Source organism: Delphinapterus leucas, chromosome 7 (genome assembly GCF_059928025.1).
Source record: "Delphinapterus leucas isolate spDelLeu-1000000601 "Yukka" chromosome 7, BTC_Dleu_Yukka2, whole genome shotgun sequence".
Lineage (NCBI taxonomy): Eukaryota > Metazoa > Chordata > Mammalia > Artiodactyla > Monodontidae > Delphinapterus > Delphinapterus leucas.
Genome location: NC_143135.1, coordinates 51,255,509 through 51,283,386, shown reverse-complemented (window position 1 = coordinate 51,283,386; position 27,878 = coordinate 51,255,509). Strand labels below are relative to the sequence as shown.

At 37.8% G+C, this 27,878-nt stretch overlaps 1 protein-coding gene and 2 pseudogenes across 5 annotated transcripts in view; 2 read left to right on the top strand and 1 right to left on the bottom strand.

The window, feature by feature from the left end:
* Window positions 1–26,749, top strand: part of LOC149748736 (zeta-crystallin pseudogene) — a 32,527-nt pseudogene extending 5,778 nt beyond the window's left edge. The window contains exon 2 of the transcript XR_016393834.1: window positions 8,072–26,749. The product of XR_016393834.1 is annotated as a zeta-crystallin pseudogene (transcript). The remainder of the gene's footprint in view (window positions 1–8,071) is intronic.
* The window catches only part of RAB6A (RAB6A, member RAS oncogene family), a 73,613-nt gene that overhangs the window by 5,798 nt on the left and 39,937 nt on the right, over window positions 1–27,878 (top strand). For all 4 annotated transcript variants that reach the window (XM_022593776.3, XM_022593777.3, XM_089915301.1 and 1 more), the window contains exon 2: window positions 26,757–26,815. In XM_022593776.3, coding sequence (XP_022449484.1) covers window positions 26,757–26,815 — 59 coding nt within the window. The remainder of the gene's footprint in view (window positions 1–26,756; window positions 26,816–27,878) is intronic.
* LOC111184839 (developmental pluripotency-associated protein 2 pseudogene) lies at window positions 23,158–25,267 on the bottom strand (annotated as a pseudogene).

The window sequence follows — 27,878 nt, the reverse complement described above, 5'->3', positions numbered from 1 at the left end:
ATTATATATATATACTATTATGTATATTCTGGGATTTCTTTATGCAGACACAAGCAAATATGAATACAATTTTTATTCTTCCTTACGTACGAGGTATCAGATTTTACTCTGCATCTTGCTTTTTTTCACTTAATAATTCCTAGAGATGTTTTCACATTAGTACTTAGAGCACTTTCCCATTCTGTTGTTTTGTTTCTAAATACAATTTTTTTCATTTAGAATAGTTTTAGATATACAGAAAAATTGCAGAGATAATACGGAATTCCTGTATACTCTACACCAGTTTCCTCTGTAATTAACAGCTCATGTGTACATTTTTCACAACTAATGTACCATTATTGATACATTATTATTAACCAAAGTCCATATTTTATTTCGATTTCTTTAGTTTTTTTCCTAATGTCTTTTTTCTGTTCCAGGATCCCATCTAGGATACTACATTTGATTTAGTTGTTAGATCTCCTTAGGCTGTTCTTGTCTGTAACAGTTAAACTGGACCACTCTTTTTTGTTTGTTTTTTGCGATACGAAGGCCTCTCACTGTAGTGTGGCCTCTCCCGTTGCAGAGCACAGGCTCCAGGATGCGCAGGCTCAGCGGCCATGGCTCACGGGCCCAGCCGCTCTGCGGCATGTGGGATCTTCCCGGACCGGGGCACGAACCCGTGTCCCCTGCATCAGCAGGCGGACTCTCAACCGCTGTGCCACCAGGGAAGCCCTGGACCACTCTTAAGTTACTTCATTCTAAGAGATCTCCAGGAGAACATGTTTTGTAATTTTTAGTATTAAACTTCCCTGTTCTGAAATTCTCAAATCTATTCCCTTACTATTGTAGTTAAGTTTTTTCTTCTTAGGGAGGCAATATATACTGATAAAGACAGCTCTAGAGACAGTTATACTTTGGTTCTAATCTTGAACCCCGTGTTTACAGTGTGATCTTGGACAGTTTATTTAACCTTTCTAAATTCTTTTCATTTCTGATATGCAGTACTAACCTAGCAGTGTTGTTTTCCCCATCCTCTAAATATAGATATTATACATTTTGGTTAGATCAGTATTTAATCTTCACATTATTGTTATTAGGTAATGGTATTCACAGCTGAGCTGTGTAGTATACTGATTTATTGTACTATATTCCATATATTTTTTTTGTTTTCCTTTGTGTCACTATTTGACTTGCTTTTTTCTTAATTATCCCCAAACTCTTTACCAGTAGTGTAGATCTCAGTTATTTGAATGCATCAGGTTTGCCTGGGACATCTCTCCCAGAACCTTCTGACCTTGAGGGTAACTATTGTATAATAGTTACCCTCCAGAACTTATGTACAACTGTCAATGTGTGATCTCCTTTACTTTCATTTTGAGGGTTTCCTTCTCTCTTGTGTTGGATGGATCCCTTGTTTCTCAGATTACTTTTTTCTTCTTTGTTTTACTCATTACGTTGAATGTATCCACCAGTAAGTAGCTTCCTAATAAAGGGAACATGGGAGGAAGTTTTTTGAGACCTTGTATGTCTGAAAATGTGTTTGTACAACCTTTACACTGAAGTTTGGTGGAGTTTAGAAATTTGGGTTGGATGTATTCTTCCTTCAGAAATTTGAAGACATAATATTACCTTGTAGAGTCTAGTATTGCCATTTATGACTCTTGGTATTTTGATCTTTCATAATGATGTGTTTATTTTCATTTTATGTGCTGAGTAATAGGTATAAATATTTTCAAACTGGAAACTTAGGTTGTTTATTTTCAGGAAATTTTCTTGACTTAACTAGTATGATATTCACCTCTCCATTTTCAATTCTCTCTGGAATTCTTATTAGACCTCCTGGATTGATCCTCTAGTTGTATCTTATCTTGCCCCTTTTTCATTTATTTGTTTCTGTTTTAATTCTTAAAAAATTTTCTCAACTTTCTTTTACCCTATTACATTTTATTTCTGCTATCGTTTTAATTTCAAAGAGTTCTTTGTTTTCTGATTGTTTCTGTCTATAACATCTTTTTGATTCTAGTATCTTCTCTTGTCGTTAAAATTTTTTTTAATTGAAGTATAGTTGATTTTCAACATTGTGATAATTTCTGCTGTATCTCTTGTCATTTTGAGGATATTAAAGAGATATATGGCTTTCTTTTCAATACTCAGTTTTTTGTAAATTGCTTTTCACTTATGTTTATTCTAGTTTCTCTATTTCTTGTTTGATGTGGTCCTCAAAGAACTAGTATTCTTGACTGTCTCCTTTTGTTTAAGAGTTGAGCACTAAAAATTTGATTTTAAGCTCTTTTGTGGGTTTATTGGGCTTCTCTGTAGGACAGTCTGGCTGAGATCTTTTTGGGGGAAGAAGTCTCTGATGTTAGCTCTTTTAAGTCTTTTTGCCAGTCACATTTCTTTTTTTTTAAATTAATTAATTTTAATTTTTGGCTGCTTTGGGTCTTCATTGCTGCACGTAGGCTTTCTCTAGTTGTGGGGAGCAGGGGCTACTCTTCGTTGCGTTGCGCAGGTTTCTCGTTGCGGTGGCTTCTCTTGTTGCAGAGCACGGGCTCTAGGCGCATGGGCTTCAGTAGTTGTAGCACTCAGGCTTCAGTAGTTGTAGTTTGCAGGCTCTAGAGCTCAGGCTCAGGAGTTGTGGCGCAGGGGCTTAGTTGCTCTGCGGCATGTAGGATCTTCCCAGACCAGGGCTTGAACCCATGTCCCCTGCATTGGCAGGCGGATTCTTAACCACTGCACCACCAGGGAAGTCCCACCAGTCACATTTCTTAAAGAAGAGTTGTCCAGTGTCCTGCTGGAGAGGATAATATTGGTTGCCAGCTTTCTTGGAGCTGAATGGAGACAGGGTTTGAAGATAACATTAGAGTATATGAATTTAATTTACTTTGTTTGTTTTTTTTTTTTGCGGTACGCGGTCCTCTCACCGTTGTGGCCTCTCCCGCTGCGGAGCACAGGCTCAGTGGCTGTGGCTCACGGGCCCAGGCGCTCTGTGGCATGTGGGATCCTTCCGGACCGGGGCATAAACCTGTGTCCACTGCATCGGCAGGCGGACTCTCAACCACTGCGCCACCAGGGAAGCCCTACTTTGTTTTTAATACAGTTTGTACTTCAGACTTCGCTTGAATCTTGTATTCACCATTCCAGAAACCCTCTATTTTCCTTTCTCATAGCATAATCTATAATCTTCTGATGAAGTGGGAGAGGAACCTGGCTGTGTGGAATAGAGGGGGGGATGTGAGGGTGTCAGTCTCCCTTTTAAACAGATTTTCATCCATTCCTTTCATTTTTAGCACCACCTTTATCCTTATTTCTAGATGTACTTGGTGCCTACATTGGGGGGGTTCTCTGGCACAAATCAGATTGTTTCTCAGCTTTCCCCATTGTCAGTTTAAAATTGATCTTTATAGAATCTATTAGGTCAGGTACCACTTTGCATTTGCTTTCTAGCTTCTAACTGATTTTCTGAGAATCAACACATTTCGACATTTAGAATTGCTTAGGGTTTTCAGTTTCTGTTCTTTATTTTTCTCTTTTTTTAAAATAAATTTATTTATTTTATTTATTTTTGTCAGCACTGGGTCTCCGTTGCTGCGTGAGGGCGTTCTCTAGTTGCAGTGAGCGGGAGCTACTCATCGTTGTGGTGCACGTGCTTCTCATTGCAGGGGCTTCTCTTGTTGCAAAGCACGGGCTCTAGGTGCGTGGGCTTCAGTAGTTGTGGCACGCGGGCTCAGTAGTTGTGGCTTGCGGGCTCTAGAGCACAGGCTCAGTAGTTGTAGTGCATGGGCTGAGTTGCTCCATGGCACGTGGGATCTTCCTGGAACAGGGCTCGAACCCGTGTCCCCTGCATTGGCAGGCGGATTCTTAACCACTGCACCATCAGGGAAGTCCCTCCTCTTCTTTTTTAAAAGTACATTTTATAAAATTAAAACCAACTCATTTATATCCATGTTTATAGCAGCATTATTCACAGTAGCCAAAAGGTAGAAGCAATCCAAGTGTTCATCCGTGGATGAATGGGTAGACAAAACATGGTTCTGTGTATACATACAATGAAAACTTATTCAGCCTTAAAAAGGAAGAAAATTCTGACACATGCTTTAACATGGATGAACCTTGGACGTTATGCTAAGTGAAATAAGCCAATCACAAAAGGACAAATACTGTATGATTTTTTAAGTTAACTGATAATAAGCATTACTGTTATCTCAACCTGCCATTGTGAGATTGCATAAAACCTTGCCCAGACACCCTGCATAGACTTCTCTTTGAGATGAAGTCCAAGCTCTTCTGCCCTAGTTAGACCCTTTCAGAGTCTGGATTCTACCTTCCTATCTCTAACCTTATTGCTAGAACTCATCTTTACCTATTACTGTTAGACAGGTTTTTGTTTTTTTTTTTTTTTAAGTTAAAAAAAATCATCATTAAGGTGTCATGTGCTGTACAGAACACACATCTTTGCATTTTAAGTTTTCTGTTCTAAGAATCATAGACTCTTACAGGTCATTTATCTATTTAACAGATGTCCACTGTGTGCCAAGCATAGAGCTAGGTCCCGGGAGATGTAGTTTTTAACAGATCAGGTATAATCTCTGTTCTCTTCTTGTTTATGGTCTAGCAGGGAGCAGTAAAGTAGATTTAAATCTTTATATTTGTACCTTCCAACCTCTGTTCTTGGACCTCCCCTCCAATCCATCCTCCACATTGATATCAGAGTGAACTTTATAAAAATGTAAATCAGAGTAACTTCTTACTAAAAACAAAAACATCTTGACTGTGCTTAATGCCACAGAATAGTACACTTAAAAATGGTTAAAATGGTAAATCTTATGGTATAGTTTATCACAATAAAATTTTTAAAAAATTGTAAAAACTCAAAAAAATCCCCACCTTTGTAGTTTTTTGGGTTTTTTTTTTTGCTTTTGTTTAAATCACTCTTAGAATAAGATCTTTCCAAATGATCTACATTGCTCACACTGAATTTTTTGGCTCCTCCCCATCCGTCCATTCTTGAGCATATCTCCCACCATCTCTCTCTGTTTCAGCCATACTGACCTTTTTTTTTTTTTGCTGTACGCGGGCCTTTCACTGTTGTGGCCTCTCCCGTTGTGGAGCACAGGCTCCGGACTGCGCAGGCTCAGCGGCCATGGCTCACGGGCCTAGCCGCTCCGCGGCATGTGGGATCTTCCCAGACAGGGGCACGAACCCATGTCCCCTGCATTGGCAGGCAGACTCTCAACCACTGCGCCACCAGGGAAGCCCCATACTGACCTTTTTTAAGTTATAAGTCTTAACCAATCTCCATCTTGTTATATATTCCCTCTTCCCCTTTGTCAGATTAACTCCAGCTTATCCTTTAGCTTCAAGAAACTTCTTCAAGCCTTTGCTGACTTCCTCAGAGTAGTTTAGTTTCCCATTCTTTATAGACTGTCAACACTGTCCTTCTCCTTGCTGCCTTTAATACAGTTGTAATTATTTGTCTGTTAAAATTTCTGTTTTCCATTTGTTCTGTAAGTTCCACAGAGGTAGCGTTCATGAATTTATTGTTCATTGCTGTATTCTAAGCACCATTGCATAGTGCTTGGCATATAGCGGGAGCTCACTAAATATTTTCAAATAAGTGAATAATTTCTGATTTTTACCATACTTAGTTTCAGAAAGGCTTTGAGGTAGCTTGCTACCTCAAAAATACACATAAAAGAGGATAATTAAAAGAAAAACAGAATAAGACAAAAAACCTAACGTAGGAGAAAGGTTTGATATGCCAAGTATCTGGTATGAATCTGAAGAGTCAGTGGCTCAAGATGAGGAAAATGATAACTCGGAAAAGGCTATTGGATTTATGAAGAACTAATTGCTAATTTTTAAAAAGTGGTCTCAGTAGAGTTTTGGAGAGTCAAGAAGTCAGTCGTTGTAAATGGCATATTTGAAGAGTGAGTTTGTGATTTAACCAAATATGTTTTTGGGTTCTTAAAGTATTATTTAATCCCTTTATTATGGGAAAATTTAAACATATAAAAAGGTACAGAGAATAGTGTCATGAACCCCCATAAACTCGTACTCAGCTTCAACAATTATCCTCCCCGCCCCCACATACCAGAGTGAGTTGAAGAAAATCCCGTATATCCTATCATCGCAAATATTTTTGTATGATTGCTAAAAGATGAGAACTTTCTTATTGGTATATTCTTGACATTCATGGATATAGTTGCCCACAGAGGCCTTTATTTTTGGGATACTTTGCATTACATGGTTTGAGACTTAACATTTTAGGATGTCTAAATCTTTGCTATCAAATTGAGCTTTCTGTGATGGAGGAACTGTCCCATATTTGTGCTGTTTAATATGGTGGTGGCTACAGTGACTGAGAACTGATTTCAAAATTTTATTTCACTTTAATTTCAGTAGTTTCATGTGGCTAATTAACCCTTTATCTGTCTTTAACCATCCTCTTAAAACTGAAGAATATCCCTTTCAGAAATCTGTGCATGTGTACTTTAAATTATCTACATAATCAAGGTGAGTTAAGTTGATTATAATAGGGAAATAGAGAATGTGATGACTCATGAATTTAGACAGATTTTAGGCCACCTCTGGACTAAAGATATTTTGATCTGTAGTACTTAAGGCTGCATAAAATCCATTCTTAGATCTTTTAAATCTCTGTCCTTGGTGTCTAGCATAATGTCCTTCATACAGGCAACCATAAAATATTGAATCTGTCCAGTCATTAGGAATCTGAGTAAACAGGTCTTTCTCCTTTAAGCAGGTGACAGAAGCACTACATATTGACATTAAGTAAATAGGACAAAACTAGATGGCTATTGAAGTTACTAATTTGCAAACCTTTTATGTTTGTTTATCAAGTTGTTTAATATGGAATGTTTCTTTCCTTTGGCCTGTGAAACTTCTGTAGTTCATGTGATATGGGGGAAAGGTTATGGGGCAGGAGTTAGGGATACTGAACTGTGGTCTTTGCTCCGCCACCTTATACATTATGAGCTCTTAAAGCGTTCATTTTAACCTCTCTAGGTAAAATGAGAAGAATCTACCCATATAATATGGCCTGCATAGGGCTTCCCTGGTGGCGCAGTGGTTGGGAGTCCGCCTGCTGATGCAGGGGACACGGGTTCGTGCCCCGATCTGGGAAGATCCCGCATGCTGCGGAGCGGCTGGCCCCGTGAGCCGTGGCTGCTGAACCTGTGTGTCCGGAGCCTGTGCTCCGCAACGGGAGAGGCAACAGCAGTGAGAGGCCCGCGTACTGCAAAAAAAAAAAAAAAATATATATATATATATATATATATATATATATATATATATATATATATATGGCCTGCATAGATGGTCCTCTGTAGGCTCCACCCAGGGGCTTACTGTCAGCACCCTCTCATATATTCCTACCTATTTAATGCTCTCAGAGCTTTCAGAAATTGAAAGTAGTTCCTCTTCACAGAAAGACTGAGGAAGTTTAGTTTTATTTATTTATTTTAAATTTTATTTTTTTATTTATTTATTTTTGGCTGTGTTGGGTCTTCATCGCTGCTCACAGGCTTTCTCTAGTTGCGGCGAGCGGGGGCTGCTCTTCATTGCAGTGCGTGGCCTTCTCATTGCGGTGGCTTCTCTTGTTGCAGAGCATGGGCTCTACACACGTGGGCTTCAGTAGTTGTGGCACGAGGGCTCAGTAGTTGTGGCTCACAGGCTCTAGAGCACAGGCTCAGTAGTTGTGGCGCATGGGCTTAGTTAGTTGCTCCGTGGCATGTGGGATCTTCCCAGACCAGGGATTGAACCCATGTCCCCTGCATTGGCAGGTGGATTCTTAACCACTGCACCACCAGAGAAGCCCCCCCTTTTTTAAAAAAAATTATTTATTTATTTTTGGCTGCATTGGGACATTTAGTTTTAAATAAAGCATTCCTTTTGTTCTTTCAAAATTCTTTAGTTGAACTTTCCTCTCCAAAATATTGTACATTTGTTTTCAAAATCTCTGATGCTGCAATAATTAGTCTTCTATGTGAAAACAATCTAAATAGTTATTTCAACCTCAGTCTGATTGATATTATTCTAAATACTGTGATGATTTATTTTTATTTTTCAGAATTTTTTCATTTGTGCCTGGTTATGGCTTGAAGTGTGTTCTTCCCAAATTCGTATGTTGAAGTTTAACCTCTAGTACCTCAGATGCAACTGGTTAAGGTGAGGTCCTCCTGGGGTAGGATGGGCCACTATACAGTATGACTCGTGTCCTTAAAAAAAGGGGAAATTTGGACACAGATATACACAAAGAGAATGCCGTCTGAAGGTGAAGGCAGAGATCAGGGTGATGCTTCTGTACACCAAGGGTTGCCAAGGACTGCCAGCAAACCACCAGAAGCTAGGGAAGAGGCTTGGAACAGATTCTTTTCACAGCCCTCAGAAGGAACTAACTCTGCCAACACCTTGATTTTGGATTTGTAGCCTCCAGAGCTGTGAGACAATAAATTTCTGTTGTTTAAACCAGTTTGTGGTACTTTGTTACAGCAGCTCTAGCAGACTAATACAGTGCTTAATATCACTTTGCAACCAAACATAGAAATATAGCACCTCCTGACAGCTGTAATGGTTAATGTGTATTTCCTGTCAAACTATCAATACTAGATATCAATTGACATTTGATTACTTAGTACAGATCAGACCCTGTTGTAAGTACTTTACAGTCTTAGCTAGTTTAACCCTTAAAACCAACTCCGTGAGATCTTTGGAGAAGTGGTTGATTTCAGGGCTGGGGCATGGAAAATACAAAATAAGCTGGAGAGTATTCTGGTGCCAGAAAATAAGGAAGTGTTTATGAAAGGATGGGGACATGTTGAAAGGGCACAGGAGCCAATGTGAAAGAGCGCCCAATAGGGAAAGTTGGAAATTTTTGAGCAACAAAATAAATAATGGTGATATTGGATTATAACCCACATAATTAAGGTGTTTCTGAATACTTATTTAAATAAATAAATAGATAAGAAAGGACTGCTCTTATAGTAAATAGAATGAGGGAAATAGAAAATCACCGTTGGAATACCACAGTGCTAATTGCTACAGGCGAGATCCATTTGATGAATGCTAAAATTAGAGGGCAAAATTTTGCAAAGACACAGGATATTTGAATAATCTCAAAGTATATTCCTCAAGATATTTATTATTTACAAGGGGAAAAACAGTAACTTATGGTAAAGAAACTCTGTGGCGATTGCCATAATCAAGTGATCAAGGTTAACATCACTAGGAATAAGACATTAATATGACATCATGTATTTCTTTTATGATGCACTGAGAAAGGCACATCAGTTCTGTGGTGGTCTTGTCAAAAATGTATGACCTCACTCTAATGAGAAAACATTAGACAAATCTAAATTGAGGGACATTACACAAAATAACTGACCAGTTTTCTTTACAAGTGTCAAGGTCGTAAAAACAGGAAAGACAGGAAATGTCACCGATGAGAGGAGACTAAGGAGGTTTGTAACTTTTCTGTAAAATAAAAAGTTGACATAGAAAACAAACTTATGGTTACCAAAGGGAAAAGGTGGGGAGGGATCATTTAGAAGTTTGGGAATAGCAGATACAAACTACCATATATATAATAGATAAACAACAAGGTCCTATGGTATAGCACAGGGAACTATATTCAGTATCTTGTAATAAGCTATAATGGAAAAGAATGGAATGAATGGAAAAGAATGGAAAGAAACAACAACAAAATATATATATATATATATAAAACAGTCACTTTGCTGTATACCAGAAACTAACACAACATTGAAATCAAATATATTTCAATGAAAAAAAGTTGAAATATTCCTATAAGATAGGTACTACTGTTATTCTTACTTTACCATGAGGAAATTCAGGCACAGATAGGTTAAATAACTTGTCTCAGTAGTATATACAGTTAGTAACTGGCCAAACTTGGGTTTCAGCTCAACAGCCTGGTTCTAGAGCTCCACTACTAAAACACTAAACTATACAACCTTTCCTTGATAAATTTTGTATAGGTAGAAGGTGTGCAGAAAGTACAGGATACTTTGGCGTTCCCAAAACCATAAGAGTGAAAAAACTAATCATCTCTGGAAAGTTGAGCTACATGAACTAAATGTTAGATAAGATTAAGTGTTTCTCAGGTATTTTGCTGTATTGGACTTTTGTAATTTATATGACAAAATTCTTAATACATGAAACTTACAGTTAAGTAGAGAGTAAGATAAATTAGTTTTAAAATTCAGTGGCTTTGAGGACTTCCCTGGTGGCTCAGTGGTTAAGAATCCACCTGCCAATGCAGGGGCACGGGTTCGATCCCTGGTCCAGGAAGATCCCACATGCCGTGGAGCAACTAAACCTGTGCGCCACAACTACTGAGCCTGCGCTCTAGAGCCCGTGAGCCACAACAACTGAGCCCATGTGCCATAACTACAGAAGCCCACGCTCCTAGAGCCCATGCTCTGCAACAAGAGAAGCCACCGCAATGAGAAACCCGCACACCACAGCGAAGAGTAGCCCCTGCTCGTCAAAACTAGAGAAAAGCTGTGTGCAGCAACAAAGACCCTACGCAGCCAAAAATAAATAAATTAATTACAAAAAAGACAGTTTAAAAATTCAATGGCTTTGATAAAATTTGCTTTGTCGATGATTGTGTTACTGGCTGACACTTAATAAGAAGTAATAAGAATCACTTCACATGTTGCTTATACACAAGGAAAATCATAGGTTTGTTTAATCATGGAATTAAAATGTGACATTCAAATGAGAATTGTCCAGTCACATCAAGAAGGCAAAAGTACAACTGAAAAAAGTCTTTGGATTTGTAATATCTTACAGAAAAGATAATAGCTTGTTAATTTGCAATTCTAAGATCTGAACAATAAGAGAGGCTTAAGCTGAAACATAGTGAATTTTTTTTAACATCTTTATTGGAGTATAATTGCTTTACAATGGTGTGTTAGTTTCTGCTGTATAACAAAGTAAATCCGCTATACGTATACATATATATCCCCATATCTCCTCCCTCTTGTATCTCCCTCCCTATCCCACCCCTCTAGATGGACACAAAGCACTGAGCTGATCTCCCTGTGCTATGAAACATAGTGAATTTAAGTCATATATATGGAAGAATTTCCTGACTGAAAAGGTTGTAGAAATATTAAGAGTGGGTTATGAAATCACCTGGAGATATTTCCTTTTTTAAACAGAGAAGTGATTTCCTGGAAGAGCTAGGCATACTCAGAACCAGGAGTATACCTACAATACTTAACAGATTTCTATTTTGTGTTGTATAGAACCATATTTGTTGATAATTAAATATTCTTGTTAGTTTTGGTTGGTCTTCCTTGCCTCAATATATGCTTCCTTTTATCAGAACTTCTTGATGACTGACTGAATAAATTTATATAATACAGAATAAATTGTATGGCATGGGTTGGGAGTGGGATAGGAAGAAAAGTATTAGAACATAATGCTGTATGAAGTTTTGTGTGTATGGTGGCACAGGAGTATTAAGGACAAATGTTAAAATATTGTTGGAAGAAAAATGAATAGCCACAATGTTCAGGATAAGATTAGTTAGGCTTTGATTGAAATGGTCATTTAAATTGCCTTTATATAGGAGGATATAAAGAATGTACTATTAGGGATTTTGAAAACTATTTTGGAGAAATAAGCTTAGCTGAAGAGATTTGAATGAATACAGAAGAAATGCAAATACAGAAGGAATGCTGTTTTAAAATTAGATATGTCTAATCTTTCTATGAAAAGGAGTTATTTTAATTTCCGGAAACTAAATAGCTTCCAGAAGCTATTGATCATAAATGGGTAGTAATATATGAAAGGGTGCTAAAATATGTCTTTGGACAATGTAAAAGAGCCACCTAAGTGGACTATAAGTGGACTATACTCTTTCTCTGGAGTTTTGGGTTACCCTCAATACAAGGAAGATACAACAACTTGAATGCTGACCAGATGAGAGAGACATTGAGATCCTGATCTACTATTTGGAGAGTCTGTCTTTTTTTTTTTTTTTTTTAATTCACTCATGCATGCATGCATGTATGCTGTGGGTCTTAGTTGCGGCCTGCGGGATCTTTTTTTTTTTGTTGTGGCATGTGGACTTGGGGGCATGCATGCAGGATCTAGTTCCCCAACTAGGGATCGAACCCCGGCCCCCTGCATTGGGAGTGCAAAGTCTTACTCACTGGACCACCAGGGAAGTCCCTGGAGATTCTGTCTTTAAAACAAAACAAAACAAAAACTACCTTGAACTAAAATATTAGAGAATTTATCCTCTATACCTAAATGTTATATACTTGTAAGGTATATGTATTGCCAGTTTTAAACCCCATGAGAGCAAAGACTTTATTTATTGTAATTTTTAAAAAATTGGTGTGCTGGCGCTTCCTTGGTGGCGCAGTGGTTGAGAGTCTGCCTGCCGATGCACGGGACACGGGTTCGTGTCCCGGTCCAGGAAGATCCCACATGCCGCCGAGCGGCTGGGCCCGTGAGCCATGGCCGCTGAACCTGCGCGTCCAGAGCTTGTGCTCTGCAGCGGGAGAGGCCACAACAGTGAGAGGCCCGCGTACCGCAAAAAAAAAAAAAAAATTGCTATGCTGGAAAATGTGTTTTACTAGAGTTGAAAGGAGGGTATTTTCGAGCTTTGTTTTTCTTTCTTGGGTTTTTAGTTTTGATTACTTCATTATTGTATTATTGAGAAATGTTTTTCCAAAGTCAAAACTTATTTGCTTAAATTTTGCTGTAGAAAAGTTAAGGTGCATATTAAAGAAACTACGCTCACAGTTCAGAGAAAGACTTTTAATCCGTAACACAGACACTATGATAGTCTTAAACTGTTGCTTCGTCCTCCTTCAAAGCATGTGTCCTTTATTCTCCATGAAGAAAAACAAAAGGTGTATTTTTTTTTGAACAGACCAACCTATGATTGCTTGCTTTTTTCACTCTTAATGACAATTTTTAATGAACAGAAAATGTTAGTTTTAATGTAGATATATGTATCAGTCTATAAAAATCTGATTTTTATGTCCCATTTTAAGAAGTTTTTCCATAGCCTGAGTAATGAAGATAGTCTCCCCTATTATATTTTAGAAATTTTGTTTTTTTGTGTGTGTTTTGTTTTGCTTTGTCTTTCACATTTAGGTTTATAATCCAACTGAAATTTATCTTTATGTGTACTATGAAATAGATGTCAGGTTTAATTTTTTTCAGTATGGATATGTAATTATCCGAGCATCATGTATTTAAAAACATTTCTTTTCCTCAGTGCTCTGCCATATCGGTTTTATAATGACCAACTGTCTATAAATTCATTGACCTGGTTCTGGAATTTCTATTCTGCTAATTGCTTAGTCTACCCTTGCAACAATACAAAACTTACTATAACTTAATATAAAAATTACTGATTTACCAGAGAGCAAATCCTCCCACCTTATTGGGTTTTTTTGTTTGTTTGTTTTGGGGTTTTTTTGCGGTATGTGGGCCTCTCACTGTTGTGTCCTCTTGCGTTGCGGAGCACAGGCTCCGGACGCGCAGGCTCAGCGGCCATGGCTCACGGGCCCAGCTGCTCCGCGGCATGTGGGATCCTCCCAGATCGGGGCACGAACCTGTGTCCCCTGCATCGGCAGGCGGACTCTCAACCACTGCGCCACCAGGGAAGCCCAAAGTTTACTTTGATGTTAGTATAGGTATACCATCTTTCTTTTGGCTAATGTTTTCATAGTATTTATATTTTTCTATCCTTTTTAATTAATTAATTTATTTTGGCTGCCCTGCCTGGCATATGGGGATCTTAGTTCCCTGGCCTACCCGTGTCTCCTGCATTGGCAGGCAGATTCTTAACCACTGCGCCACCAGGGATGTCCCTCTATCTTTTTACTTTCAACATTTTTGTATTCTTATGTTTCAGATGTGGCTTAGTAGTCATCTAGTTAAGTTTTGTGTTTGTCCAGTCTGATAATTGTTTTTAAAATTGGAACATTAGTACATTTACATTTAATATAATTATATATTTGGATTTAAAATAAATCTACCATCTTCTCAATGTGCTTTCTTTTTGTCCTGAGTGTTTCTTTTTCTCTTCTTGTGTTATTTGAATTTGTAGTGTTTTAAAAAAGTATTCCATATTCTTTATTAATTGGGAAGTTATACAATTTTCTTTTCTTTTTCTTTTTGTGATTAGCCCAGAAGTTGTGGCATGCAGCCATGACTTACAAAAGTTTACAGGTAATTGATTCCTTTACACTTCTGGGCAGTGCAGGGACCTTGGCAGTCTAATTCTACTTACCATTCTTCCTTCTGACTTGACTTACTATGTGTACTTCAAGTGTGTGTGTGTGTGTGTGTGTGTAAAACCCCATAAGATGTTATTATTTCAGACAGTGATTATTTAGATTTTATTTTTACAAGGAAAACTTTTTATTGAAGTGTAACATATAGAAAAGCATACGAATCTTAAGTGTACAGCTTGAATGAGAAAAATTGCTAGTTATATTGACCTGAATTTTCCCATCGTTACAAAATTATTTCTTACATTAATTAGTAAATTTGGCCTTCTGGTTCTAAAACCTCAGTTCACTGAGTTTTATCATAAGTGTGCCCTTGTGAGCTATATCTACTTTCATTTTTCCAAGAATGCAGACTCTGGACAACCTTAGTGAATACTGTCTACTTGATGGTTTCTTTCATTGATTATTTCATTTAGTGCTAGACAGGGACCAACATTGAGTGTAGCCATGAACAAGATAGATGAAGTTCCTATTCTACAGCTTATCATTTGTAAGTTGGGAGAGGTAAACTAGTAAATAAATGCACAAACAAGATAATATGAGTTAAGTTCCTTATATTGCCATTTTTTTCTTATTTTTCCCTGTAAGAATTGGATCATGCTTTTCTACACTTAGACTTAAAAAGTTTTTGAGTAAAGTTAATGCTGGAAAAGCTAGTCTTATGCTAGTACTTATTTTGAACTTCCCACTGAACTGTTCTTTGAGGGTACAGATTATTTCCAAGTCATCTTTTTAAAAACATTTTTTTTATTGAAGTATAGTTGATTTGTGTTAGTTTCTGGTGTATAGCAAAGTGATTCAGTATATATATGTATGCATGTATGTATGTATATATATTCTTTTCCATATGGTTTATTACAGGATATTGAATATAGTTCCCTGTGCTATACAATAGGAGCTACTTACTTATTTCTTTACGATTGCATTGGGTGTTCGTTGCTGCATGCGGGCTTACTCTAGTTGGGATGAGCGGGGGCTGCTCTTTCTTGCGGTGTGTGGGCTTTGCATTGAGGTGGCTTCTCTTGTTGCGGAGCAGGGGCTCTAGGCGTGCAGGCTTGAGTAGTTGTGGCTTGCAGGCTCAGTAGTTGTGGCTTGTGGGGTCTAGAACACAGGCTCAGTATTTGTGGCGCACGGGCTTAGTTGCTTCGCGGCGTGTGGGATCTTCCTGGACCAGGGATCGAACCCATGTCCCCTGCATTGGTAGGCGGATTCTTAACCACTGCGCCACCAGGGAAGTCCCTAGGACCTTTTTGTTTATTTTATATATAGTAATTTGTATCTGCTAATCCCAAACTCCTAATTTATTCCTCCCCCAGCCCCCTTTCCCCTTTGATAACCATAAGCTTGTCTTCTAAGTCTGTGAGTCTGTTTCTGTTTTGTAAATAAGTTCATTTGTATCATATTTTAGATTCAACATATAAGTGTTATCATTTGGTATTTGTCTTTCTCTTTCTGACTTACTTCACTTACTTAGTATGATAGGTCCATCCATGTTGCTGTAAATGGCATTATTTCATTCTTTTTGATGACTGAGTAGTATTCCATTGTGTATATATACCACATCTTCTTTATCCATTCATCTGTTGATGGACATTTAGGTTGCTTCCATGTCTTGACTAGTGCTGCAATGAACATTGGGATGCATGTATCTTTTTTAATTAGTCCAACTCGTCACTTTATCCTTAAGATACATTCATAGATGAATGTTAACTTTGTTGTAGGAATAAAATAAAAGCCCTGCTGCTATCTAAAATACTTCTAGAAATACAATCTTAGGCTGAAAGTATTTTGTTTTAATTTTTTGTCACCCTGCATGCCTTGCGGGAATCTCAGTTCCCTGAACAGGGATTGAACCCGGGCCATGGCAGTGAAAGCCTGGAATCCTAACCATTAGGCCACCAGGGAGCTTGGCTGAAAGTAGTTTTGAGAGGTAATTTAGTTTTTCTCTCCTCCAGGCAGAACCACATCTGATACTGAATCTATAAGTTCATAATGTAACCAGGAAAGAAAAGTTGCACAAAACTGGTTTACATGAGCAAAATCTCAGGCTCCAAGGAACCTGTTATGCTTGAAGAATAACCAATAGCTTTCCATCATTGTCAGATGGTATTTGTGTTTGGCAAGGTTAGGAGATGAGACTAGAAAGGCTCAGCTCAAGTTTGAATGCCTGCTAAGGATCTTTAGCTTATGGAGACTGGGGAGCCTTGGAATGTTTATAAATTGTTGAAACATACCTCTGGCAGTATAGAGGATGGACACTTTGTTTGCACAGTGCTTTATTCTCTCGTTCACCCTCTTTCAGCGGTTGTAAACTCCTTTGCGTTCAAGGCCTTACTTACATTTGTTTTTCATTCTCATCCTGCAACCTCCTTGTTTCCTAGCACTTGGAAGTTTTGGAATGAAGTGAGAAATAGTAGCCATCCAAGCATTAATATATTTGTTTATGTTTTATTCATCTTTGATAAGCGTAGCCAGTGGGTCATTACCTTTATGTGAATATCTTTTCTGTCTTCATATTTTGTGTAGTCAAATATTTTTTGTTTTTACTTTGGATGTCTCCATTTCATCATCCTGGAAACTCATATCATAGGTCTGATGCCTTTAACATAAATATTATTATAAAGAAATACAGCATATTTATTAAAAAACAACTTTTGAGCCATAGATGTGAAATTACTTATTCAGCAAATATTTTATACAACCAAATTCATTCTCCCCATTTTTGAGTGTAATTGTACAAGTGTAGTTGTAGTTCTCTTCTTTTTTTTTTAATCATCTTTATTGGAGTATGATTGCTTTACAATGGTTTGTTAGTTTCTGCTTTATAACAAAGTGAATCAGCTCTACATATACATATATCCCCATATCTTCTCCCTCTTGCATCTCCCTCCCATCCTCCCTTTCCCACTCCTCTAGGTAGTCACAAAGCACCGGGCTGATCTCCTGTGCTATGTGGCTGCTTCTCACTAGCTATCTGTTTTACATTTGGTAGTGTATATATGTCCATGTCACTCTCACTTCATCCCAGCTTACCCTTCCCCCTCCATGTGTCATCAAGTCCATTCTCTACGTCTGCTTCTTTATTTCTGTCCTACCCCTAGGTTCCTCAGAACCTTTTTTTTTTAGATTCCATATATATGTGTTAGCATACGGTATTTGTTTTTCTCTTTCTGACTGACTTCACTCTGTATGACAGAACCTAGGTCCATCCACCTCACTACAAATAACTCAATTTCATTTCTTTTTATGGCTGAGTAATATTCCATTTCTTCCTTTTTTTTTTAAGCTTTAGGAAAAATGAAATCTTTATTCAATTTAGGTCTTTAGAGAAAGGCTACTAGCTTTATGGAACTTCAGTGTTGTTGACTAGGTTCGCTACATTGGAGTAGTGTGAGCTTGGTTTAATTGATTTTCTGTTTTGCTGTAGAATTGCATCACCTAGATGAGACATCTTGGCTGTGATATTGCAGTGAGTTTTGCTTGCAGCTGAGCTTTTTTGCTATGGTCCCTAGGTACCTTTTTCAGGTGTCTTCATTACCATGATGGACTACAGATAGTGTTGTTTTTGTGTGTTTGCTTGTTGTATTTTTATGCTTAACTTCTAACTAAAATCATAGCATCTGATTTAAGGTACTGTTATTATCATAGCACATTAATCTTTTATAATGGCTTATTTTTGTGGGGAAAAATTAGAATATATAAATATCTTGTTGTCTGTTTCAGTATTATCTGACCAATATAACTGACCAAATTATGAAGCAGTTCATAAATGTTCATTTATATAGGTTGTAGAATAATTGAGACTTCTCCTTTTATGCAAACATTAGTCTTATAATCTTTGAATCCTAAGTATTCTTGAAGAGTATATTATGTGAGGAATTACTTTACCACTTACAGAAGTTATCTCTTAAATTAGTATACCTTGGTCTTCTAGAAGCCCAATAATTAGTTCCTCTAATCTTTAATAATCAGCCCCTTTTTTAGTTATCTTTGGTGCTCCAGTATTAAAATTATTATACATAGTAAAATTTACCATTTTAACTTATTTCTATGTGTACAGTTCAGTGGCATTAAGTATTTCACATTGTACAATAATCACCACAATGGATTTTATTTATCTATCTATTTATTTATTTATGGCTGTGTTGGGTCTTCGTTGATGTGCGCGGGCTTTCTCTACTTGTGAGCGGGGGTTACTCTTCATGGTGGTGCGCAGGCTTCTCATTGCAGTGGCATCTGTTGTGGAGCACGGGCTCTAGGCATCCCTTTCATTGGCAGGAGGATTCATAACCACTGAGTCACCAGGGAAATCCATGATAGATTTTTAATAACAGCTTTATTGAGATGAAATCATACATCACACAGCCCTTTTTTCCATGGAATCTGAGGGAGCTCTCGCAGATTTTGATTTCCCACTCTAGGACTCGTATCTAGATCACCATGGTGACTGAACAGAGGTTGATGAGAGCTATTAGAGTTTTTTAATTTGTGGACCAGAAGTGATGAAACTCCAGTCGGATGTTGCCATATCGATTCCAAAAGACCATCAGGTTCTAATCAAAGTCCATGCGTGTAGTGTAAACCCAGTGGACACACAAATTCACTCTGGTACCTATAGTAGAAAACCACTTCCACCTTATATTCCTGGATTAGATGTCGCTGGGATAACAGAAGCTGTTGGAGAAAGTGTATCTGCTTTCAAGAAAGGTGACAGAGTTTTCACTACCAGCATGATCTCTGGGGGCTACGCAGAGTATGCTCTGGCAGCCAATTACCCTGTTTACACACTGCCGGAAAAACTGGACTTTAAACAAGGAGCTGCCATCAGTATCCCGTATTTTACTGCTTATTGAGCTCTGCTCCACAGTGCCTGTGTGAAAGCTGGAGAAAGTGTTCTGGTTCGTGGAGCTAGTGGAGGAGTTGGGATAGCAGCATGCCAGACTGCTAGAGCTTATGGCTTAAAAGTTTTGGGCACAGCTGGTACTGAGGAAGGACAAAACACTGTTTTGCAAAATGGGGCCCACGAAGTGTTTAATCACAAAGAAACTGATTATATTGATAAAATTAAGAAATCTTTTGGTGAAAAGGAGTTGATGTGATTATTGAAATGTTAGCTAATGTAAATCTTAGCAATGATTTGAATCTTTGTCACATGGAGGACGAGTAATAGTTGTTGGCAGCAGAGGTCCTGTTGAAATAAACCCACGGGAGACATCATGGCAAAGGAATCTAGCATAATACGAGTTGCTCTCTATATATCCACCAAGGAGGAATTTCAGCAGTTTGCAGCAGCCCTTCAAGCCAGAATGGAAATTGGTTGGTTGAGACCAGTATTAGGTCCTCAGATTCCATTGGAGAAGGTGGCCCATGAAGATGATATTCAAAGCAGTGGGGCTACTGGAAAAATAATTCTTCTCTTAAAATGATTAATCATTTCATAGATTTCCTATGGAGTTAGAGGTCTCTTACCTCAGTTTTATGTATACTACATTTGCTTTAATTAGTATTCATTTGATTCGGTGAGTTTCTTATATTTAAAAAAAAGATTTATAAGGGCTTCCCTGGTGGCGCAGTGGTTGAGAGTCCGCCTGCCGATGCAGGGCACACGGGTTCGTGCCCCGGTCTGGGAAGATCCCACATGCTGCGGAGCGGCTGGGCCCGTGAGCCATGGCCGCTGAGCCTGCGCGTCCGGAGCCTGTGCTCCGCAACGCGAGAGACCACAACAGTGAGAGGCCCGCGTACCGCAAAAAAAAAAAAAAAAGATTTATCTTTAGAGCTCATAGACATTGGAGTGCAGTTTATTTTATAGCTGGCAATAAAGAATATTGCCTTCTACCTCTCATCAAGGAATTATTATAGTAGGAAATAGAATGTTAGTGGTCACTTGGCATTGGAGTATATTACAGAAATTCCTGATACTTGATCATTAATTCCATACTTTGACTCAAACATGCTAATTCAAAATAAGACTGGTTGATTTCCAAGCCTACTTCTTATAAAGGTTCTTTAGTCTCTGATTAGCCGAGAACTATATTGGACTTTGAAGATTTTCTGGACTAAACGAGACCCCATTTCCAAACTAGTCTCATCTAGATCTATAAGTCTCTCAGAAGGGCAAGATAAACAATGTCTAGATAAATTTGTTAGTTTTCCAATATTTCCCAATGTATTAATGACATTCACTAGTTTAAAGATTGATTACCAATGATCCATATATTCTGAGGACAGCAGCCTTATCTTTGGTATAATATGATACTAGGTACAATTTCCAAATAGATACTTATTGATTGATTAAACTTCAAAGTAGATTTAGAATTATCTGTTTATGTGATGGGGATCATATATTTTTATTTAAATTTATAAACAAAATTAACACATTAAGAATGATCTGCTTTTGTTATAACATGGTAACTGCAATAAATTCTAGAGGAAATTAAAAATTTTTTTAAATAATCATATACAATTCACTCATTTAAAGTGTACAATTCAGTAGTTTTTAGTATATTCACAGAGTTGTGCAACCATCACCAGTATCACTGATGAACAGAGAGAGATGCAAAAATCCTCAACAAAATACTAGCAAAAGAAATCCAACAATGTATTAAAAGGATCATAACCATGATCAAGTGTGATTTATCCTAGGGATGCAAGGATTTTTCAGTATCCGCAAATCAATCAGTGTGATTCACCACGTCAACAAATTGAAGAATATAAGCCATATGATCATCTCAATAGATGCAGAAAAGACTTTTGACAAAATTCAACACCGATTTATGATAAAAATCTCCAGAAAGTGGGTATAGAGAGAACATACCTCAACATAATAAAGGCCATGTATGACAGATCTACAACTGACATTCTCAACGGTGAAAAGCTGAAAGCATTTCCTCTAAGATCAGGAACAAGACAAGGATGTCCACTCTCTGCCACTTTTATTCAACATAGTTTTGGAAGTCCCAGCCACAGCAGTCAGAGAAGAAAAAATAAAGGGAATCCAAATTGGAAAAGAAGTAAAACTGTCACTTTTTGCAGATGACATGATACTATACATAGAAAATCCTAAAGATGCTACTAGAAAACTACTAGAGCTCATCAGTGAATTTGGTAAAGTTGCAGGATACAAAATAAATTCATAGAAATCTATTGCATTTCTATACACTAACAACGAAAGATCAGAAAGGGAAATTAAAGGAAAAAATCCCATTTACCATTACATCAAAGAGAATAAAATACCTAGGAATAAACCTACCTAAGGAGGAAAAAGACCTGCACTCTGAAAACTATAAAATGCTGATGAAAGAAATCAAAGACAACACAAACGGTTGGAGAGATATACCATGTTCTTGGATTGGAAGAATCAGTATCGTCAAAATGACAGTACTACCCGAGGCAATCTACAGATTCATTGCAATCCCTATCAAATTACCAATGGCATTTTTCACAGAACTAGAACAAAAAAATCTTAAAATTCGTATGGCAACACAAAAGACGCTGAATAGCCAAAGCAATCTTGAGAAAGAAAAACGGAACTGGAGGAATCAGGCTCCTGACTTCAGACTATACTACAAAGCTACAGTCCTCAAAACAGTATGGTACTTGCACAAAAATACAACTATAGATCAATGTAACAGTATAGAAAGCCCAGAAATAAACCCATGAACCTGTGGTCAATTAATCTATGACAAAGGAGGCAAGACTATACGATGGAGAAAAGACAGTCTCTTCAGTGAATGGTGCTGGGAAAACTGGACAGCTACAGGTAAAAAAAAAATGAAATTAAAACTTTTTTAACACCATAATAAACTCAAAATGGGTTAAAGACCTAAGTGAAAGACCAGGTACTATAAAATTCTTAGAGGAAAATATAGGCAGAACACTGTTCGACATAAATTGCAGCAATATCTTTTTCGATCCATCTCCTAGAGTAATGGAAATAAAAACAAACAAATAGGACCTAATTAAACTCAAAAGCTTTTGCACAGCAAACCATAAACAAAACAAAAAGGCAACCCAGAGAATGGAAGAACGTATTTGCAAACAATGCATCCTGACTGACAAGGGATTAATTTCCAAAATTTACAAACAGCTCATATGGCTCAATATCAAAAAAACAATCCAATCAAAAAATGGGCATAAGGGCTTCCCTGGTGGTGCAGTGGTTGAGAGTCCACCTGCCAATGCAGGGGACACAGGTTCGTGCCCAGGTCCGGGAAGATCCCACATGCCGCGGAGCGGCTGGGCCCCTGAGCCATGGCTGCCGAGCCTGCGCGTCCGGAGCCTGTGCTCCGCGGCGGGAGAGGCCACAACAGTGAGAGGCCCTTGTACCGCAAAAAAAGAAAAAAAAGAAAGAAAAAAACCGTTTCAACAACCAAGCTATTTTGCATTTCTTCACTATATATTTTATTTATAATGAAGCTCCTTTGCTTTTCTCCACCACTGTTTCCCCCACCACTATTTTGCCTTTTATCTCTTCAGATTTTTAGATTTACTTTTTAATAGATTCTGATCAGTGTTAAATAATGTAGTATGTGTATTGTTCCTGACTTTACTATGATTGGTTCTAGGGTTTTGCCTTTAAGTACATAGGTATTCTTATATATAAAAAATATTTTGGAAAGACATATACCAAAGTTTTGTGGGTTTTTTTGTTTTGTTTTGTTTATAGAAGCTTTATTCATAATTGCCAAAACTTGGAAGCAACCAAGGTGGCCTTCAATATGTGAATGGATAAATTATGGTACACCCAAACAATGGAGTATTCAGCATTAAAAAGTGGGCAATCCAGCCATGAAAAAACATGAAAGAATTTTAAATACATTTCCTGTTGTGAAAGAAGTCAATCTGAAAAGGCTACTGTATGATTCCAAATGTATGACATTCTGTAAAGAGGCAAAGCTATGCCGACAGGAAGATCAGTGGTCTGGAGCTGGGGGGAGAAAGTATTAAATAGGTGGAGCACAGAACATTTTTATAGCACAGTGAAACTATTTTGTATGACACTAGAATGATGAGTATGTCATTATACATTGGTCAAAACCCATAGAGTGTACAACACAAAGAATGAACCCTAATATAAACTATGGGCTTTGGGTGACAATGATTGGTCAATGTAGGTTCAACAACTGTGCCTCTCGGTTGCAGGATGTTGATAGTAGAGGAAATGGGGTGGGGAGGAGGGGTGGTATTTGAGAATTCTGTACTTTCTGCTCAATTTTTCTGAAAGCTTAAAACTGCTTAAAAAAACCAAAAATCTATTAACTAAAATAAAACCAAATTACATTCTATATAGCTAGTACTTGAAGCAGCAGTAACAGTCATTTTTTGGTAAACCTCAGTATAGAATCCAGACATTCCCATCTGTACTTAAGGCATCAGGCAACATTGAGGATGGCGAGGACAGAGCATAGCAATCATTGGGATGCAAGTCACTTTAACTGTGGGCTCTCCATCATTTATCTCTTTTTTTTTTTCATGATTACTAGTAAGGAGTTTGAATCATAATCAAAGACTTCCCAACAAACAAAAGTCTCCAGGACTAGATGGCTTCACTGGTGTATTCTAACAAACATTTTTTTATATTGAGGTAAAATTGGTATATAACGTTATGTTACAGGTGTACAACATAGTAATTCGATATTTGTGTACACTACAAAACTGATATAAGTCTAGTTACCATCATTACCATACAATTACCCCCCTTCACACATTTCATCCACACCCCACCCCTTCCCCTCCGCTAACCGTTTATTTTGTATTAAGACATGGCCCATCTAAAAGCAATGATGTTGGTATGTCCAAACCAGGTTTCTTCCTCTTCCCCATTGCAATTAATCTTTTCATAATTTTCTTATTCCTCTTAGCACATTCTGGACATAACATATTATCTTCTAGGTCTGGGGATGGGAAAGTGCAGGCAGGTAACATGAAGAGAGAGATCATCCTCCTGGGAGTGTTAGGCACCCAGGTCTGACCTGCATGGAACTGCAGGCGAACCCAACCTTCTGTGTCTGCCAAGAGTGGTCTGCCATGGACCACACACCACCGGACACCGGAAGCTTGCGGCAGAAAGGACTCAACAGAGGTAGGCAGGGGACGTGAATTTACAGCCTTAGGTTGAACAGCTCTTGCAGCAATTCTTGACCATGCTGCCAACATGGCTGCCTGAGCTGAAGTTATCACTTCAACCATGTTAGTCCTTTCCTCATTCTCACTCATCTTCCTTTTCTGAACACTTACTGTCTTGGTCACCGTCTTGTGTTTCCCTGGACATGACTGCAATCTGGCCTCTCGTGATGATTCAGGAATATACTGATCTTTTTCAGGATAAGCATATTTCTGGAGTCTCAGATAAACCTCTGTTTTCTGACCATCGGTACTCAAATTAAGTTGTTGGCACCATTTCCGCAAAGTGTCCCGACTCACGTTGTTAATTGGAGGCAATATGGTTGGCAAAGGATAAATAGGTTTACTACAACTAGATTTTGGGCAAGCTTTGAACTGTTCATCTGTTTGAGGAGGATGAACTTGATCATCTGGACTCAGTGACTCCACTTTGACTTCTGAAGTTGAAGAAACACTTGGTTCCGTTAGATGGTCTTCAACAATTTCCTCATTAACTGGAATCAATGTAAGAACCATATTTTCTTCACCTAAGACCTCTTCAAAGAAATTCTTCTCACAATTTGGGTGTGCCATTCCAAGGAACTCTCAGAGAAAGGCAGAGCCGGCAATGTTAAGGATATCTGCAATTTAATCCTCTTAACCTCTGTACCAAAGTTTTAACGTTAGCTATGTATAGGTGGTAGGATATATGTAATTTTCACTTTGTTCTTTTCTGTGTTTCCCGCTTTATAACATGCATTTTGCTCTTTTATATAAAAAGGGGACATTTTTCAAAACAAAGTAAAAACTGTATGTACTGTTTACTAATGAAGAAATGCGTAGGTCTACTCATTGCTCCAAAAAGAGACTTCTTCCCAAACATCAGTTTGCTTTTGACCAGGGTCTAGGGAAACTAGCTTTAGCTGTTCAACCTGCTATTTTAGATTCTTTAAAATAAGATGTTTGGGAGTAGGTGATTTTATGGGATTCTTCCTTCTTTGGCTCAGTTTTTTCCTCAGGTTTTCATATAGCACATGGATGGAGGACATTTTAAGAGGCCGGGATCAGGTCTCTAAAAATCAAAAGTTGAAATCAAAAGTTACTTAAATTCATACAAAAATATGAGTGACTAGTTATTGTTTTTTTTCCTCCCCAAAGTATTTACATTTGGGAGAGCATTTGAGATATTTATTTGCTCAGTTCTTTTCTAATTGATATAATTTCTTGTATCATTTAGTATTTATTGAATCTATGCCAAGCTACTGGAGATATAGGAAAATTAGATATGGTTCTTGCCCTTGAACACTGTGCCCATTGGTAAGGATATTGGCAGTATACCACTATTTTTTACCTAGTGGCACTTTCATGTGGATTAACTTAAAAATACCAATACAAAGTAGTATTATGAATCTTTGGGATTGCCCTGCCAAAGAATAGAGATCTGATCCTGAAATGAGTTTCAAAACAATTTTCCATGTCATTTCATTCTTACTCTTAAACAGTCAAGTTCTTGCAGCCCTCATACCCCTCCTAGAACTCTTCATATTTAGTTTTTATGCTTCCCGAGATTAAGCTTTGATTCACTGAATGAAGTGGACCTGACCCTTATATTCCCCAGGTTACTGTCCAGGAAGTTAACTATAATTTCTTCCCAGTGTAATCCTAGTTCTTTTTGTTAGGGCTCAAGTAAATATCTGCTTGCCTTTTGTGAATTAGAGATGTCAGCATAACTGATTGTTTTCCTCCATCTTTTCTCTTCATTTTCCTCACCTCTTAACTAAATAAATATTCTTTTACCTGTGCTCTCAGTTTGAGAGATTATCTTTTGTTTGTTTGTTTGGTTTTTTTTTTATAAGGAGGAGGAGAGGAAAAGGAAGGGGGGTGGGGAAGAAGAACTTATTTAGTTGTTTTGGCTGGGCTGAGTCTTAGTTGCGGCACACGGGATCTTCGTTGCAGCAAGTTTAGTTGCAGCATGTGGGCTTATTAGTTGCGGCCTGTGGGCTTCTTAGTTGCGGCATGCATGTGGGATCTAGTTCCCCAACCAGGGATCAAACCCAGGCCCCCTGCATTGGGAGCGCGGAGTCTTACCCACTGGACCACCAGGAAAGTCCCGAGATTATCTGTTATTAAAGAAAGACATTTCAACAAACTCAGGCCTGTATGGGTTTTTTTTGTTTTTTTTTAGTGGTTATGTAAGTATTCTCTTTTTATTTGTCACATAGGCCTGTATGTTTGTAAATTATTGTTAGTTGAACCATTGCAGATATCTCCCAATGAATTGAATCGCAGTTCTCTGTAAAAAAAATTGCTTGAGAACCCAATTTAATGTGTTAACTGAATCAATCTTTTTTTTCCTTTTCATTTCAGTTGGAAAGACATCACTGATTACCAGATTCATGTATGACAGTTTTGACAACACCTATCAGGTATTTTGTTTATGCCAACCTACTAGTTGTCTCTTATGTGTTACAGGTCCTTTTAAAAATTCATTTATTTACATTCAGACATGGATATAAAAGCATTTTCTGTAATCTGTAAAATTCTCTATAAATACAAAGTATAACTGATGATGCTCATAGTCCTCAACTTTTTCATTTGATTCCTTTAGCTTCTCTTCCAAAATCTATTGAAAGATTATTGCTAATACCATCTGGGATAGAAGTAAGAGTGATTATAGCTACTCTCTTGGAGAGATTTCCTCCAAGTCTAGGATTCTGTGACATTTTCATCTATACTTGAAGTCAAGAATAAGTGAGTACTATAATTAGAAATCATTAACAGAAGGAGATTTGGGAAGTTCACACATATATGGAAAATTAAATAACTCATTCGTAAATAACCAGTGGGTCAAAGACAATCACAAGGGAAATTAGAAAATACTTCGAGATAAATTTAAAAAAAAACCCCACAGCATATCAAAACTTATGGGATACAGCTAAAGCAGTGTTATAAGGAAAAGAATAGATACATTAAATCAGTAATTTAATCTTCTATCCTAAGAAACTAGAAAAAGAAAAGTAAACCTAAAGCAAGCAGAAGTAAAAACTACTTTAAAATGTAGGTTTTATTATTCAGGTGTGGTGATGCCAACAGATCAGGAGATGATTGCCATTGTAAAGATAGTTTACTATACACAAATCTCAAGAGGAAGGGACACTCCAGGCCATATGAGGGGGGCACATGGAAGAAGTACTGGTATTGGTCAGGAGGTGAAGGGGGGATGAGCAGGAAATGTAGGCACTAGCCTTTATTGTGATTTCTGTGGGAAGGATGGGTAAGACCAGGTAAGGAAATATAGGATTGCCTACTTTGAGTAATTTCAGTGGTCTCTGGGCTGTAGGGGCTGTTCCTAGTTGTCTGCTACTTGGCCCTAGGGTGATTAGGGCAGGGGAGTAATGACCCTGAGTGTGATAGAGGAGGTGGTTGGGGTATGGGTTTGGATTGGTTGGTTTTCATATTAAAGGCCCTCCATAGGCAAGTTTTGCTTCT